The sequence below is a fragment of the Lissotriton vulgaris genome, chromosome 1_2 (genome assembly GCF_964263255.1).
Source record: "Lissotriton vulgaris chromosome 1_2, aLisVul1.2, whole genome shotgun sequence".
In the NCBI taxonomy this organism is placed as follows: domain Eukaryota; kingdom Metazoa; phylum Chordata; class Amphibia; order Caudata; family Salamandridae; genus Lissotriton; species Lissotriton vulgaris.
Genome location: NC_141686.1, coordinates 213,389,089 through 213,407,451, shown reverse-complemented (window position 1 = coordinate 213,407,451; position 18,363 = coordinate 213,389,089). Strand labels below are relative to the sequence as shown.

The following is an 18,363-nucleotide window of genomic DNA, read 5'->3' as shown; positions in this document are numbered from 1 at the left end:
CATGCAAAAAGGTGTTTGCTTTTTATTTTTACTTCGTACGACTGGACACGCTCGCTGTGAGCTTTATTTCCAAAGCTGGCTTTCAATCATTATTTAGAAAGCTGCTTTTCGATTAATATGCTCACTTTTTTGTTGACATGCTTTCACTGAAAAGCTACGTTTAAATTAAAGGTTGATAACAGCTGTAATGAAGTTGGCATTTTCAAAAGCTATAGACTTTGGCTATTCACAAGCACCTTAAAAATAAAGTTCACATTTTATGGAGCGTGAGCGTGTTTGTGTTTTTCAATTAACACGACTATGCTTAGCTACAATAATTATTTTGAGGGCTGCTTTTTATTGAACACGTTTACTTATTTGCTGACATGCCTTAACTGCGGTCATGAAGAGTAATTATTTTAACAACTTAGTTTAAATGAAAGGTAGACAACAGTCGCAAATAAAGTCAGCTTTACTAACTTAGAATGCGTGTGTACTTCTTAATTAGCACGCCCTATTAATCTTAGCTAATTTTTAAAATATGCCATGTGTAATCAGTTTTGAACATTCACTTGCATCTTAAATTCACTTAGCATTTTTAGGGAGCGTGATTGCGTTTGTGGTTTTTAATTAACACGCCCAAATATGCTGAGATACAAAGGTGTTGGTGTTTTGTTTTTACTTGGTACAAGTGCAAAACAATAATAACTAGAACAGTTTAAACTTTGGGAAACGCTTTAAACAGCGTGATATCAAAGTGCTGCTGAAGAGGTATGTCATACCCAGTTTGCGCCATGCAAATGGAAAGCAGTTTGCCAGTAGCTGTCTGAGAAGTGTTAGTTTGTTTGAGGGGTTTTAGTTTGTGTATGGTATTCTAAAGCCGGTGCCATGCAAACGTAGACATCGGTTGATTTTTAAAAGGTGGTGTCGTTTTAGATGGTGTGTTTTTGGAGCCAGTTACTCGGGGGTGGGGAAGTTTGCAGGATGCTTTAAAACAGCGTGATGTCGAATAGCTGCTGAAGACTGTGATCTTTTGTAAGTTAGCTACTATCAGATGTCACATGGTAATTTGGTGGCTCTTTTATTATGTAAGAGCTGTGCTGAAAGTGGCAGAGATACTTCTAAAGCAAACTTGCCGACGCCTTGTCTGCTGCAGCAGATGTGGCCTCATGCAAAAAGGTGTTATGCTTTTTATTTTTACTTTGTACGACTGTGCGTGTGTGTATGCATGTATGTTTTTTAAGCTCCAGCAAGTGCGTGTGAGTGCATGTGTGTACACGTGTGTGTGCATGTATATGCGTGCGTATTTCTTTACAATGGGCATGTTTGTCTGTCATCTGTTTCTGCTGAAGCAAAATTTATGCTACTAGATCCGTGTTGCATCAAACTGCAGTGTACACAAGCTGTGAGCATGTACATAACATACTTTTAGTTACCTAACATTAGATGGCGGCCAGCCCGTACTCTTTTGATTTCTAGAAAAGGCATGTAAATTAAGCTTGGTACGTGCTTTTTTCAGTCAGAAAAGCGCTTACAAGAAAGACTTAATGTAAGTGATGCTACAGTTAAAAAGTTCACATTACATTGATGGAGTCCAGTAGGTGTCAGCAATGTTACCGCAAAATATGGCGTCATGCAAATAAGTGTTGTGCAAAAATTGCTATTATGCAAGTACTATTGCAGACAGTTACTTAAGTGTATGTTTTTGTAAATATGGCATGTCAAATAGGCTTAGTGCATGCTTTTGACAGTCACAAAGCCGTTACAGGGAAGGACCTCGTTCAAGTAGTGTTATAGTTCATAAGTGAATGTTACATTGGCCAAGTGTAACATAAGCTTTTGATTAGGTGTTGTATCGAAGCACTTTACAATAGGCATGTTTGCCTGTCATCTGTTTCTGCTGAAGCAAGATTAATGCTACTTGATTGGCGTTGCATCAAATTGCAGTGTGCCTAAATTGTGAGCATGTACATAGCATACCTTTAATTATTTAAGATCAGATGGCGACCGGCCCGTACTCTTTGGAGTTTTAGAAAAAGGCATGGAAATTAAGCTTGGTACGTGCTTTTTACAGTTACAAAAGCGCTTATAAGAAAGACTTAGTGTAAGTGATACTAAAGTTAAAAAAAACCCATGTTACATTGATGGAGTCAAGTGGGTGTCAGCAATGTTACCGCAAAATGTGGCGTCATGCAAATCAGTCTTGTGCAAAAACTGTCATCATGCAAGTACGATTACAGACAGGCACTAAAATGTATGTTCTCGTAAATATGGCATGTCAATTACGCTTGGGGCATGCTCTTCACAATCACAAAGCCTTTACAGGAAAGTAGCTTAGATTACATTGATGGAGTCCAGTAAGCGTCAGCAATGTTACTACAACGCTGCTAGAATTGTAATGCTTCTAAACAATCAACACCAACAATATTACTAGGTTAAGAATACTCACTGACCGCACAACATGCTATTAAGCTTAGGCAAGTACTAATAAAAGCCTGACACCATGTCTAAACACATTCATACATCTGCTAATGTTTATAGTGCATATGCATAATATTTGTAAACCTTCTATTTAAGTAAAAATGCTATTTAGACAAGTAATGATATTTAGCAATTAAAAATTATATCCGTGCCTTTACAAACAATAAAATTACTACATACATAACAACGTTTTGCAAAACTAGCAGTATTACTACATTAAGAATACTAAGTAAACGCACTATGTGCTGTTAAGCTCAGGCAAGTGCTCTTCAAAGCCTGAAACCATATCTAAACACATTCATGCACATAGTCAAATTTTAAGTGCATATGCATCATATTTTTAGACTTTCCATTTAATTAAAAATGCAATCTCAACAACTATTAATATTTTATAAAACAAGGATCACATCTTTGCCTTTTTAAACAATGAACATGACACAAACATACCCAAAAACGTTTGGTTTCGATTTTACAGAAACGTGTCTATATTTCTCAGCCCCTGCGTTCGCTTGGCTCGCATGCACTAACGGCGCGCACACACACACAGCCAGCCCCCATCCCCCTGCACACACACACACAGGCGCGCGCACACATACAGATGCTGCCGCCCCCTGCCCCCCCACCCCCCCTGCACACACACACACATACAGACACGCACGCATACACACGCCGCCGCCCCCTACCCCCCCTGCACACACACACACCCGCCCCCCCTTACAACTAAGCCCCACTCACCTCATTGCCGCTACTCCTGACTTCTGCAGCCACCGCGGAGCCCCGCGTCACCAATGCTGCTCTCTGGCACTCCGTGGATGCGGGCTTCACGCACAAGGCGGAAGTCCCGCCCTACGACTGGCTTCACGCTGCCGAACTTCCGGTTGCTAGTTTGCCTATGCTGTAGAAGTTCTATGCATTGGGGTTCGTGCATATTGGGTTGTCTTCTGAAACCTGGTACTTTAGGATGTTGGGGTTCAGGGATGCCTTGTTTAATATTTGTTATGTTTGAGGTCGACTTAGTTGGTTTCACGGAGCGGTAAACACTGCATGCCAATTAAAGGTTCATACTATGAATATTTTATTCAATATATATACAGATCGTTTTTCAGTTTGAGTAACCTGCATTTGGTCTCACGGACTCTTGCATAATAAAGTTTGAGTCTTTTCATACGTAGACTTGCGTATTCAGGCGCCGTCTTTTCATACACATGCGGTTCCTTTAAATATACTGAGCATGACGAGTAGTCTGCATGCACTTCGGCATTTGCGTGACACACACGGAAGGAGAAAGAGGCTTTTGAATTTTCTGACACGGTGAGAATTACGAGGTTTACCGTGCATGAAACAACATTGATGTTGCTCGTGTTACACCGCTTTCTCATAAGATTAGGCTCATGTTGAACCTCACTTACATTTTTTAGAATACGGACTACTTGTCTTTGGAAGGGGATCATCATGCGCCATAGGCTGAGTTTCAGACATCGTACAGACACAGTGAGAATCATGGTGTTTACTATCGATAATTCATTATTGCAGTTGGCTTTGCCTCTCGGCGTTTTGAATAAGATTGGATTCATGTTGTATCTAATTTGAGTTTCCAGGACACGGAGTACTGCATTGGGACAGACATGCATATTTAGGAGCAGACGCATATTACTGTCAGATGGGTAAGATATCTTTTGGCATTACCGTCAACTCGCACATTTTTTTAGCAAGGCATTAAAGTCCTTTTTATGTCTCGTTTTAGCCAACGCGCATGACACCCACCCTCCGTGTTGCCTCTTTCCCAATGTGTTGCCTATTGCCCACCCACCCACTCTGTGTTGCCTCTCGCCCAAACACCCTGTGTTGCCTAACACCCACCCACCCTCCGTGTTGCCTGCCGAACCCCCAACCACCGTCTGTGTTGCCCGCCGCCCGCCCACCCATTCTCCATGTTACCTCCCACCATTAGTGTTGTCAACTGCCCACCCGCCCTCCGTGGGCCTCACCGCTGGCCCACCCATCCTACATGTTGCCTAACCCTCTGTGTTGCCTAACCCTCTGTGTTGCCTAACCCTCTGTGTTGCCTAACCCCCTCTGTTGCCTAACCCCCTCTGTTGCCTAAAACCCTCTGTTGCCTAACCCCCTCTGTTGCCTAACCCCCTCTGTTGCCTAACCCCATCTGTTGCCTAACCTCCGCGTTGCTATACCCACGCTCTGTGTAGCATTACACCCACCCACCCTCAGTGTTGCAGTCCACCCTCCGTGTTGGCATCCCGGCCACCCACCCTCTGTGTTGCATCCCACCCACTGTGTTGCAATCCATGTTGCATCCCGCCCACCAACCTTCTGTGTTGCCTCCCTGTTGTCTAACCACCCACCCTCCATCACTGATGCCTGTCTCTCACTGTTGGCGCTCACCAACCATCCCTCCCTGTTGCCTCCCATCCACCCTCGCTCCTTCCCTGTTGCCGAAACGTGTTTCGACCCAACCGCCCTTCCTACATCCGTGTTGCCGTTGACTGCCCTCCCTCTGTATTGCATCCGGACTACCCTCCCTCTGTGCTGCCTCTGCCCTCCTTCTGAGTTGCCTACTGACCGCCCTCCCTCACTCTGTGTTGCCTACCATCCACCCTCCCTCTGTGTTGCCTCCCACATTCCCCCCCTCCTCCTGTGTTGCATCCCGATCCATGTCCTATCTATCGCCCTCACTCTATTGCCCTCAATCTATCTATCGCCCTCACCACAGCATCACTCAGGGGCACCACAGTATCAATCTGTGCAACAACAACTAGTTCAAATATGTTCTCTCAATGTTTCAAGATTTATTACAAATGCCACAAAAAGATGTTAATATTTCACTTCTGTTCTTGGATTTTCGTCACAATAAAGTACACTGAACATAATCTTCACAAAAGTTATTTACAAAAGTTTAAGCTATTGCCATTATAAATTATAATAACTTTTATTTAAGTATTAATTATTACAAAAATTAAAAGCCATTGTTATTTGTAATATCAAAACATTTAAGTCCCGTAAATACAACACATATTGCATTACAAATGCTATAGGTGTCACATTTGCAAAAGTTAAAACTATTGGCATTGTAAATGACGAAGCTATTAATTTCGCTATTTTCAAAACCAACACATAAATAAAAGAATTGTCATTTACAATACCGATAGCTCAAACTTTCCTAATGCGAGACCTATTGCATTGCAAATGCTTGTAATTTATGTTCATGGAATAGCTGGGATGCACTTCGAACTCACTGGAGTAATTCTAGTGCACCGCAAGTACCGGCAGGCTGAGCGGTCATCCACGCCCACTGGGGCAGGTACTTACAGGGAATCCAGGTGCTCTGAAAATTCTTACGTGCATTCCCGGTCCAGCCAAGTCCAAGAAGAAGTGCAGCAGCATGAAACGCGTTGGCTAAAGGCTTAATCGATTGTATGTGCCTCGCTGTGACTTTCACTTGAAACCTTCATTAAATGTTTGAGGCAGATCTACCTGTGTTGGCTCCTTCCGTTTTTGGGTGACTTTGTTTGTGTATATATATATATATATATATATATATATATATATATATATATATATATATATATATATATATTACCTACTGGCGGTCGCCAGTAGGTATATATAGTTAGGATTTTTTCTCTATGGGATTTTTGAAAATTCTATGTCTAATAACTTTGGCGTTTGTGGACGGAATTGGCTGAAATTTTCAGGAAAATGGAACATTTTGTTTCTGAGCAGCCCCTGACAATTTGGGTGGGTTTCATCAAGGGGGGGCCGAGAAAAAAGGGGGGTCCCAAAACGCGTTTTTCCTATGTTAATTTCCATAGGGCGGTTGGCCTCACTTTTAGCTCGAACGGCTGAATGGATTTGCACGAAACTTGGCAAAATTGTAGGGACTGTTAGCCCGATGTGCCTTTGCTAGGTCTCAATATATGTGCTCCAGTGGATTTTTGAGTAATTTAGGTTAAAAAAAAGATATATATCTGGGCGGAGCCTAACCACACATCTGATCTGATTGGCTGTCAGCACTTCATCCAAGAAGTGTTGGCAGCCATCTTGGGACCAATATACATGATAGCACCTCATTAAAAAGCATTGTAGTTAATAGAGGGTTTTAGGACTTTAGTTACATTATAAATCATTTGTTGATGGTACCATACTCGTTTTAGGAATTGTGGTGGGTTCTAAGGTGATTTTACCATGTGAAAAAACCTTCTGCTGTGATATCATGAATATTGTTTGAAAGAAAACTAATATCTCATGATTTTCCCACAGTGGTTTGGAAGGGGATCTATAAGCTAAACTGAAAGCATATTTTCTGTAAATTCACATTATCTTTCTCAGTCATGTGAAAATGAAGTCTGACATTCTCAGTAAAACATGTACATCCAACAAGGACAGAGACTGTCAGTTGATTCCTTTGTGTTCTACTGCAGCCTCCTAGAGTGTTCTAAAGAACAACTAGAGCGCTAACAGTCCTACTTATTACAAAGGTATGGCACACCTGAAGCCATCTTGATTGGAATAAAGTGGTAACTCTTAAAACATTTAATTTAAAAAGAAACAACATGAGGGGGTATATTTTGCCATAGAAAGTATGATTAGTGCTGCAGAATGAAAAATTAGGGCACATTTTGAGTGACTTCTCAAATCCTTTTCTATTTCATTAAAACATTCTGACATGCAGTCTCCCAAAATGGCCACCAGAGACAAAAGAGCCCAAATGTAGCCCAAATATCACCCAGATGTAGCCCAAGTATAGCCCAATGACAGAATGTCCCAGAGTGTTCTAAAGAACAACTAGAGCACTAACAGTCCTACTTATTACAAAGGTATAGCACACCTGGAGCCATCGTGATGGGAATAAAGTGGTAACTCTTAAAACATTTAATTTAAAAAGGAACAAAATGAGGGGGTATATTATGCAATAGAAGGTATTATTAGTGCTGCAGAAAGAAAAATTAGGGCACATTTTTAGTGACTTTTCAAATCCTCTTCTATTTCATTAAAAAATTCTGACATGCAGTCTCCCAAAATGGCCACCAGAGACAAAAGAGCCCAAATGTAGCCCAAATATCACCCAGATGTAGCCCAAGTATAGCCCAATGACAGAATGTCCCAGAGTGTTCTAAAGAACAACTAGAGCGCTAACAGTCCTACTTATTACAAAGGTATGGCACACCTGAAGCCATCTTGATTGGAATAAAGTGGTAACTCTTAAAACATTTAATTTAAAAAGGAACAAAATGAGGGGGTATATTTTGCCATATGAATTATGATTAGTGCTGCAGAAAGAAAAATTAGGGCACATTTTGAGTGACTTCTCAAACCCTCTTCAATTTCATTAAAAAATTCTGACATACAGTCTCCCAAGATGGCCACCAGAGACAAAAGAGCCTAAATGTAGCCCAAATATCACCCAGATGTACCCCAAGTATAGCCCAATGACAGAATGTCCCAGAGTGTTCTAAAGAACAACTAGAGCGCTAACAGTCTTACTTATGACAAAAGTATGGCACACCAGAAGCCATCTTGATTGGAATGAAGTGGTAAGTCTGAAAACACTCAATTTAAAAAGGAACAACATGAGGGGGTTAATTTTGCCATAGAAAGTATGATTAGTGCTTCAGAAAGTAAAATTAGGGATCATTTTGAGTGACTTCGCAAATCCTCTTCTATTTCATTTAAAAAATTCTGACATGCAGACTGAAACATGCACTTTGAATACCAGCAGCAGACGTCCCTGGTGAGCAGTAGCTTTACTACAGTGATCTAATGTGCAACTAGAGTGCTAACATTCAGAATTTATGGCAAATGTGTGACACATCTGAATGCCTTCTTGATGGAACCAAAGTAAACAAGCATTGAAAATGCAATAGATCTCGCCCTCGTTTAAGTTAAAGCCATTCTGTTTGTAATGAGGTGGCTTTTTAGCTTTGCTTTTATTAGTGTTCTTTCAACTTTCATGTAAATAACATGCATCTGTATGCATATAAGTATATGTATGCATGCATTTATGTTTGTATTTATATAGATATACAGATGATATATGTTTATATATGTATGTATATATATATATATATATATATATTCACTGAAAAAACCATAGGCTATAGACCATATATAGTTAGGAATTAGCATTTACAAAACCTTGAAAATTCACTGAAAAAACCATAGGTTATAGACCATATATAGTTAGGAATTAGCATTTACAAAACCTTGAAAATTCACTGAAAAAACCATAGGTTATAGACCATATATAGTTAGGAATTCGCATTTACAAAACCTTATTTTACTCACACAAAACCATTGAAATTCCATATGTAGTTAGTTGCACTAACTATATATCGCGCACCCGCAATCCACTGCTGATGATGTCACTTATTACATCATTCATGACATGGTCAGTGACATCACTGATGACATCACTGATGACATCTCAAATGACATCACTGATGACATCACTGATGACAACATCCAGTGACTGTATGTTTCTGTAAAGTTAAAATATGTCTTACATATTGAAGAATGAGTGGATGTATAAGTGTCTGGATGAAGGATTTAGTAGGTGCATGACTGACTGTATGAGTGAGTGATTAAATGTGTCTCACTGAGTGCATGGGTTAGTGACTAAACTGTCTTAATTTGTGCATCATTATGTCTGTTGTTCTGTAAACTGTTGCATGTGTTGATAAGTAGCTATATGAGTAACTATATGGGTTATTGATTGGTTGCCCAAGTATTTGTATGGGAGACTGAGTGTGTGTGTGGGTGGCTGGGAGGTGCATGACTCTGTGCATAGATGTGTGAGCAGTTGATTCACTAGATGTATGGTTTCAAACGTGCATGTGGAAACAGCTGTATGGGCGGTTGACTGTGTGCATGAGTGTATTGGTGAGTGAATGGATATCTCAGTGCTACATGTCAAAGTAAGTACATATGTAAAACACAGTACATGTGAGAGTTGACATATATAAATAACTGTGCATAAGAGCCAGTGAATGTGTGAGTGGCTGTATGGATCATTGTGAACTTGTATCAGGGATTGTATAAGAGAGTAAATATGTGTTAGTATATGTTTGAATAAGTAAAGTTTGTATAACTGTATAGTTGAGGAAATGGAGGTGTGATTGATTCTTTGCATGACTGACTAGGTGTGTGAGTAACTCCATGGATGAGTGACAGTCTGTAAGTGTCTGTTTACACTGATTGTATCTAAGGTTATATTAGAGTCTGAAGAGGTTCATCGTATTATCACATGAATGATATCATCAGTGATGTGATCAGTAATGTCAAATGAGATGTCATCAGTGATGTCATCAGTGATGTCATTTGAGATGTCATCAGTGATGTCATTTGAGATGTCATCAGTGATGTCACTGACCATGTCATGAATGATGTAATATGTGACATCATCAGCAGTGGATTGCGGGTGCGCGATATATAGTTAGTGCAACTAACTATATATGGAATTTCAATGGTTTTGTGTGAGTAAAATAAGGTTTTGTAAATGCGAATTCCTAACTATATATGGTCTATAACCTATGGTTTTTTTCAGTGAATATATATATATATATATATATATATATATATATATATATATATATATATATATATATATATATATATATATATATATATATATATATATATATATATATATATATATTCCCCACTGTAGTAAGGCCCTTGAAGTTGTTGGTGGTGGAAAAGGCCAACTGGGGTATGTACTAAATATACACTGGGCACATGAAGGTGGGGCATTTATTTTTGCTGTAGCAGGCTAATCCCATAGAAAAACTTGAAAATTGTTGTGAAAGATTTAATGGCTAATATTACCATAAACAAGAACCTTGTTTGAAGTCTCAGGATCTCCGTGACCTTTTCAGGTCCGACTAGGCTATTGAAGAAAGTTAGGCGAGGACGTATGACCTAGACATTTCATCAGTAAGAGGTGCAGCAGGCCTTCCACTTCAAGAAGCAATCTAGGAAGACTATCACATTTTAATAAAAAGTTCTATAAAACTGGAAAAATCAAACTGAGATAGTCAGGTGCCAAGAGGAAGCTCCGAAAGGAAGTAAGGAAAGCTCTTAGAAACCTGTTCATTATGCTGTATCTAGCTGCACCTAATGAAGCCTATCTTTTTCTGTACCTTTTATATTCAATACAACATGAAATAACATAATGCTTCAAAGCCACCTTGAAACACATGAGAACATTGCTGATCATAAATAAATGTGGCTGAAGTGACACTTTTGTGAAAAAGTCAAAATTCTGCCAATCCTGGGGCAGATTTACTCATTTTTAATGCAACGCAGGGCAGCAAGGAAAGTTGCTGTGGTTTGTTGCGTGATAAGTAGGCAGCAGAAATGTGTCATATCTGCTACGATATGGTGCAGTTTTGTTGCCTCCTAACGCTGGTGCACTGTATGCAGCCTAGTGCTAAGGTAGGGAGCTTTGCGACATGGTGCAAGTGTGCCCGCATACAGACAGGAAGGCATTTTCCTCTTCCTATGTATGCTGAATACAGCACACTTAGAAAGAGGCAATAATGAGGAGAAATAAACATATTTCTCCTCATTAATCCTCAACTGGGAAGGCACAGCATTTTGACGCATTCCTGGGTTTACAAGCGAAAATCCGTGGGTGAATACATGGGAATGCCCACGCTCCACCCATAAAACTCCCCCCAAGTTGAACTGAAACTCAACGGAGCGCAAGCAGCTGCCTTGCATTACATTTCTTTACTAAGCCCACACAAATCAAGCTTTGTGTGGCTTTGTACGTAATACTGAAGAATGTATGATGTTATAGTGCAAACATTTACAATGCATGCCTATACAACGCAGTTTTTATATTGCATCATCCATTACAACACATGATTTTACAACGCATGCCATCACAACACATTTACAGAAAATACATTTACAACGCATTCCATTACAACGCATATTACTTTTAAGGCAACAGTAGGGTAAGTGTTGGATAGTGTAGGGGTAAAAACGACTATTCCCACTCCAGTGAGTGCAACAGTAGGGTAGGTGTTGGATAGTGTAGGGGTAAGAATTACTATTCCCACTCAAGTGAGTGCAACAGTAGGGTAAGTGTTAGATAGTGTAGGGGTAAAAATTACTATTCCCACTCCAGTTAGTGCAACAGTAGGGTAAGTGTTGGATAGTGTAGGGTTAAAAATTACTATTTACCATAGGGCATGATAGTCAAAAGTGATGTGAGTTCCTTTGTGGTTTGTCTGTCATAATTCAAATTTTGTATTACATTTTAGAATGCCCGAAAACCCATTGTTTCCGTACTGCTCATTCTCTCACTACTGGAGTTCTCCCTGGTCCTATCCACCTCTGTCTTTGGCTGCAAGTCGATCTGTTGCTCTGGCAACAAAATGGAAGCTCAGGTAACATGTAACCTCTGATGATGCAATCTTTGCTTTTTAAATATCCATGAATGTGTTGTCATTTTACAATATAGAAATGTCCAAAAGAAAAACAGCTCTTTTCTAAAAGAGCTCTATTTTCTCTAAAGTAACTTCTGTTAAATGTTAAATAGATTTGAATTACTCACTATTGTTATATTTGGCGTCCTTTTGTGGTTGAGGGAAATCAAGATATGTACTGGACAGAGGGACCATTAAGAATCCAGGTTTTCAGTTTTGGTTGAAGGGTTAGAGGTTACAAACATCTCTATGGTTTTTGGGCAGTATTAGGTTTTTGGGCAGTAATAGTTTAGGTCTGTAGTCTAAGACTCCTCTACAACTCATTCAAAAATAGAAGAAGTTTGTAGTACTAAGAAGTTGGTCTGATGAAGATATCACAAGAATAAAGAATTTAAGGCACTTAGGGCCTCATTAAGATGGAGGACGGACCTGCGTCCGTCCGCCACCCCCGAGGTGGAGGGACTGTCCGCATGGGCAGCAGCGGTCCCTCCATGCAAATTAGGATGTGACCGCCACCCTGGCGGTCACATCCTGGATCTTTAACCTTGCGGCGGGTGCTGCTTGAAGCAGCACCCGCCGCAAGGTTAAAAAAGCATGTTTTACATTTACATGCACAAAGCGGCAGGCAAGCGCTGTGCCTGCTGCTTTCTGCATGTAAATGCAGGGGGGTACCATAGGTACCCCCATATGCACCACCCACCCCCCCTTCACTCTGGGGGCCCGCAACTGGCCCCCAAAGTAAAGACCGTATGCCTTTTCGTGGCAGCATTGCCGCCGCGGAAAGCCATGTCCCAATTCAAATCCTAATATGGCTGGCGGTGTCTGATACCAACCAAACAGAGATAGTGTCTGCCTTACAGGATTAATTAAACTGGCTCACAAGGAGTCCAATAGGTTGCAATTAGCAAAGTTGAGCTCACCACATTCTAGGACCAAACCACAAAATCAGCCGTGCAGCAGTTATAAACACAACATATTTTTTATTTTCATTTTATTTATTTTTTATATATAAACTACGGATTATACAATATTGTTGTTGTCATTTTCTGCTTTACAAAAACACTTAAAAAATGATTAACACCGCCACCATATTAGGGCTTTTCCGCCGCGGTTGGAAGGCGACTGCGGCGGAAAAGTGGCGGACGGTCTTCTCGTCCGCCGATGACCCCCCAGCCATCTTAATCTGGCGGGGGTCTTTTGAATCACCGCAGCGGTGAATCCGCATCCTTCGGGCTGGCGGTGGCTTCCGCCGGCCCGGAGGATGCGGATTCACCACGATCCTAATGACCCCCAGAGTGTGAAGCAAGAAAGTATGGTTCTATGGATTGGTCACAAGTACTTTAGAATTGTCTGATAAACTGCGAGAAGTTGAGGTTTGGAAAAGATAGCTTTTCTGTGCCTCTGTCTGCACGCTTTTACGAGCAGCCTTGACATCTCTTGGATCTGCTGATGGCAGGGCATCCAGTCAAGTTTTATGTATCTTTGTGGTCAGTATTTGTTATCACCTAGAAGTTATCCCCCAGGTGGGGAGGTGATACAGAAAGACCAGAGAAAAGAATGAGAGCAGAGAGAATCATGTAAGACAAGAGATCAGAGGACTCCTCTATAGAGACGCCAAGCAAACTGTGGTTCATTTGATTGGTTGTATTTCACAACAGAGATAAAATATTTTCACCTAAATATTGTTTACAAATATGTCACTGCATTTAAGTAAAACTTTATTAAATCTACACCCAGTGCAGCAAAGTTTCAAGTGCCATACCCATTTAACCAGAGATTTGAAATACTCTGCAAAGGAGTGCTACGTACCCTCATCAAACTGCTGCTGCTCTAGAATTACCGGGTATATGGAGCCCCAACAGGTTGCAATTAGGAGGCGAGGGTGTTGGTGGATTCGGTGAGCTGGATTTGTTCCTGATATGTATGGAGGAGTATTGCATGCTCTCACATGCAGGGCTGGGGTTTGGCAGGGATTGGGAAGAGATTGGGGCGGGATTGGGCAGTGCTGTTGCCTCAAGATAGTGTCCAGCCGATCCAAGCATTAATCGAGTTTACGGGGTGTGGAATCTCAGCAAGTAAACCCATGTCAGGTCTTACTCAACCGGATCTCTGGTGATCAGGCTGAGCGATATCTCCAACAACCTTGTTATCTGGGGTCACAGTATTGTTTCATCCAAAAGTTACTTCTTGGATTCTTCACTCAAAAGCAATTGCAGCTGTTGTCACACATTAACAAATGGGTGCTCCATACGTATTTACTAAAGGTGACATTGGTGTTATGTTGCTTGGCAGCTATGACCCTGATGTAAGACGCTCCTGCACCAAAGTAAAGTGATGCAAAGCATATCCCCGTATTTACTTTCCATCACAAAATATGTTTAATTCTGGTAATGTGCACATTAATTGTATTGCTTTGTGTCAGGAGGGCATTACTGAGCAGTTACCTGGGAAGAACAGTTCAACTACCCATAGCTTTTGATGCAAAGTCCAATCTACTTTTATGGAATTGAATATATCATGATATATTTGAATGCCCAAATACCTAAACATTGCAACCTCTCGCTGAAATATAGCATCAGGGGAACACTGGGATTGTAATTCATTGGATGTTTAGATTTGGAGCAAGCAAAATTGTTAGTAATTGATTTACTGGTTGACTGAGGTGCCAGCTTTCTATACAGTGCAAAAAGAAATCACAAAACCAGTCCTAGGATGCTTGTTTCCAGTCCTGGGAGGACCTGGTAGAGCATCAACCACAATCCTAGTCAGGGTAAGGTGCATGTAAACCCTAAATTAACCTACGCTCACTCTCTGGTAACTTGGCACAGAGCAGTCAGGCTTAATCTAGAGGCAATGTGTAATATATTTAAACAGTAAAACAGTGAGAACACCACACAAGTAGATGCCACACCAGTTTAGAGAAATAGATCTGACTTTAATAAATACATCAATACCAAAATGACAAAAATCCAATTAATAGACCCAGAGATATTGATTTGTAAAGGTTATAGTGAAAAATAGTGCTAAAAGCACAAAGCACTATTGGGGATATATGGTCACGCCATACCGGGACAAAGTCACAAGTACAGGTTGACCACGGCTAAGAGCAGGCCAGCTACAAGAATTCAGTTAGGCCAGCTGAACAGAGTACCAGAAATCCTGTTTGCAGAGCGTTGGGTGCATCTGTGTCGAAGATGCGGCATGCACTGAGGCAATGCATTGGTTCCAAGATGTGGTGCAGGTGCGGTCCGAGGCCCTGATGTGTTGATGTCGAGGATCCTGTCGAAGGGGCTTGTGATGCGAAGTCTGGTGACAGGGATACATTGCTCAGCTGAGGCGATTCCCTTGAGCAGTGAAGCCACTTGGCTGCAGATGAGAAATGCAAGGAGCTTGCCGGGGAAAGCATTGCACACTGGCTGTTCTGATATGTTGGTCCCAAGATGTGGGTTTAACTAAAAAGATGTCGGTTCTGCTCGGGAATGCAACTCTCAGCAGCAAAAAAGTGTGGGTTCTGCTGGCAAGCATCTTAAACCCAATTCCAAGGATCCAGGACTGGGGTTGCACCATTTGGCAGGGTAGACCCACAGGGCCTCATTTACAATATTTTGGCGCAAAATAAAAGGGCAGGAGTGTGCTGTATCTACAATATATGGTGCATTCCGGTCCTTATACCCTGCGCCTCTGCACAAACAGCAGCCATGCCCCAGCACAGACATCCTTGCGTCATTTTGCTCGGGTTTCTGTGATGTGGGGATGATTGTTTTTGTGAAGGAAGGGACACCCTTCACCAAAGGTTTTTTCCTCTTTCTACGCGTGCTGCAAAAGGCAGCACACACAGAAAGAGGAAAAAATTAGGAGAAATAAAACTATTTCTCCTTGTTGTTCCTACTTACACCTCCCCTTGGGAGGCCTAGGATGCTGACGCATTCCCAAGTTTACAAAATGTTGTAAATCTGGGAATGCATCACGTTCCATGGATGTTGCATGGGAACACCCACAGCAACACCCATGGAATACCCCTTTCACATAGTTATGCGTGAAGGGGAAAAATATTTACAAGGCCATGAAAAGTCACACAGGGTGAATTTACATGCCCTTGTAAATCTAGGGAAGCCAATTGCGCTGCCGGTGCATCAATAAAAGTGACACACCGGTGGCCAATGGGCTTCTAAATAAGCGCCACAGTTGACAAAGTCCAGCTGCAGAAGTTGGAAGCCCGTTATGTCTCAGAGGCTTTGGATCTGGAGGCCAGCCAACTAGACCTTAAAGTCACTCTGGGTTCTGGAGTCAAGAGACACGAGTCCAGTCTTTCTCACCCAGGCAAGAGGACAGCAGGCAGCAGATAAGGACAACAAAGCAGGAGTGCAGCAAGTGCAGTCCAGCAGAGTAGCAGTGCTTCAGTGCACAGCAGTCCATCTTCCTGGAAGAGTACCCATATGTGCAGAGCTGTACTGAAGTGGTGGTTGCTGTGGTCCAGTTCTTAAACCCAGTGGTGCCTTTGAAGTGAGGAAGAAACTTTTAAAGGTATGCCTTTCGGGTGCACAGATGCTCTGCCCTGCCAGCCCTAGCTGCTGGCTAACTACAGAGGGTTTGCAGACCTTTGTGTGGGGACAGAACATAGCCTATTCAGGTGTAAGTGAGGCTGGATCCAGCTCTTCCCTCTCGTACTCCCAGGATCAAGTCACACCTAAGCTCCCATTGTGTGTGGCTCTAGGGGGAATACACAAAGTCCAGCTGTCACCCTCCCGAGATGTGTATCGGGGACAGGCTGCGGACCCACATAATTAAAAAAATGCCAGCTTCCTATAAAGTGCAAAAAAAACCCACAAAACCAGTCCTAGGATGCTTGTTTCCAGTCCAGGGAGGACCTGGCTTGGCAGTTCGAGATAGTTCCCATGGGGAGCAGGGTCAGGACTGATTTGCATATGGCTGGGTCTAAACTGAAATGGCATGGGGAGCAAACAAATGATGGATTTAGACCCAGATCTCTGTACTGGGTTGAATGTATGATGTTCTTCAGCATTCTGTCCATCAAGTTATTTTTTGTTGCAACTTTATAAAAGTGGAATTTTGAAACTTATAACGAAAAATCTGACTTTACCATTAAAGAGGATTTGTAATTGCAGTTCCATAGGTACTAAACATGCCTCCTCTCAATTTGGAACTACAGCTTACTAATTTGAATTAGGAATCCCCAATGTTATCCTCTGATAGGGGTGGGCCTCACAGTAGTGAAAAAAAGTTTTAGAGTTTATCACTTCTGTGTCATGTAAAACCTAAAAGTATATGTCCAACCTTTCACTTACACAGCACCCTACCCTATGCCCTACCTAGAACCTACTTTAAAGGCGACTTATATTTAATAAAAGGGAAGTTTAAGGCTTGGCAAGGGGTTTTGAATGCCAAGTCCACATGGCAGTGTAATACTGAATTCAGGCAGGTGACGTTTTAGAGTGCTACTTAGGGGGGTGCAACAATAAGTGCTGCTGGTCCTTCTGTTAGCATTTAACTGACAGGCCCTGGGTACATGGTATATGTCAGAAATTGAGTTTCTGATTGCAAGAGTATGCACCCTGTCCAAGCAGGAACCACAATCCTAGTTGGGTAAGTTACTACACAACCTTAGCTATCCTGTGCTCACCCTCTGGTAGCTTGGCACAGAGCAGGTAGCCTTAAGAGGCAATGTGAATGAAACAAGAGGCAAGCAAGCTAGCCTTTGGATTCACTTTGGGTTCCAGTGATGCTGGTCCAGTCCATCTTACCCAGTCAGTCAAACAGCAAGCAGCAGGGCAGATCAGCATGGCAAGAGAACAGCAAGACAGTGTTCAGCAAAGCAGTGGTCCTGCAGTCCTTTTAGCAGCACCACATCTCTTCTTCCTGGTAGAGTGCTCACAGGTCGAGAAGTGCACTGCCGTGGTAGGGCCAGCGACCCAGTACTTATACTTAAATGTGCCTTCAAAGTGGGGAAGACTCCAAAGACAGTCTTCTCCACTTCAATCTATCAGTAGGGGGTAATCAGCCCTTTGTGTGGGTCAGACCACTTCATATTGAAGTGTAAGTGTCTGCCATTCTCTCCTTTCCTGCCTAGGAAGAGCTACCAAAATGCAGATATATGTAGATGCGTACTCAGAGACATCTAGCCTTCCGGTGTTTGTGGCTGTCTAAAGGGAATGCACGAAGTATAGCTGTCACCCACCCCAGATGTGTGTTGGCGAAGGGATGAAGGGCACACAGAGCTGTAAGAGAAGAAAAATGTCCACTTTCTAAAAGTGGCATTTCTAGAAGAGTAATGCTGAATCTAGCTTTACCAGCAAAGAGGATTTATCATTACCATAACAAAAAAATAATAATAAGAAATAACCACTCCTTTCTGATCAGTAATTATGACATAAAAGTGTATTAAGAAATTCCTAATGTTAGCCAATGAGAGGAGCAGGCCTCAAGGTAAGGAAAA

At 41.7% G+C, this 18,363-nt stretch overlaps 1 protein-coding gene across 1 annotated transcript in view; it reads left to right on the top strand.

Annotated features, from left to right (window-relative positions):
- Positions 1–18,363, top strand: part of LOC147735023 (membrane-spanning 4-domains subfamily A member 8-like) — a 217,876-nt gene that overhangs the window by 132,149 nt on the left and 67,364 nt on the right. The window contains exon 4 of the mRNA XM_086953114.1: positions 11,745–11,870. Coding sequence (XP_086809240.1) covers positions 11,745–11,870 — 126 coding nt within the window. The remainder of the gene's footprint in view (positions 1–11,744; positions 11,871–18,363) is intronic.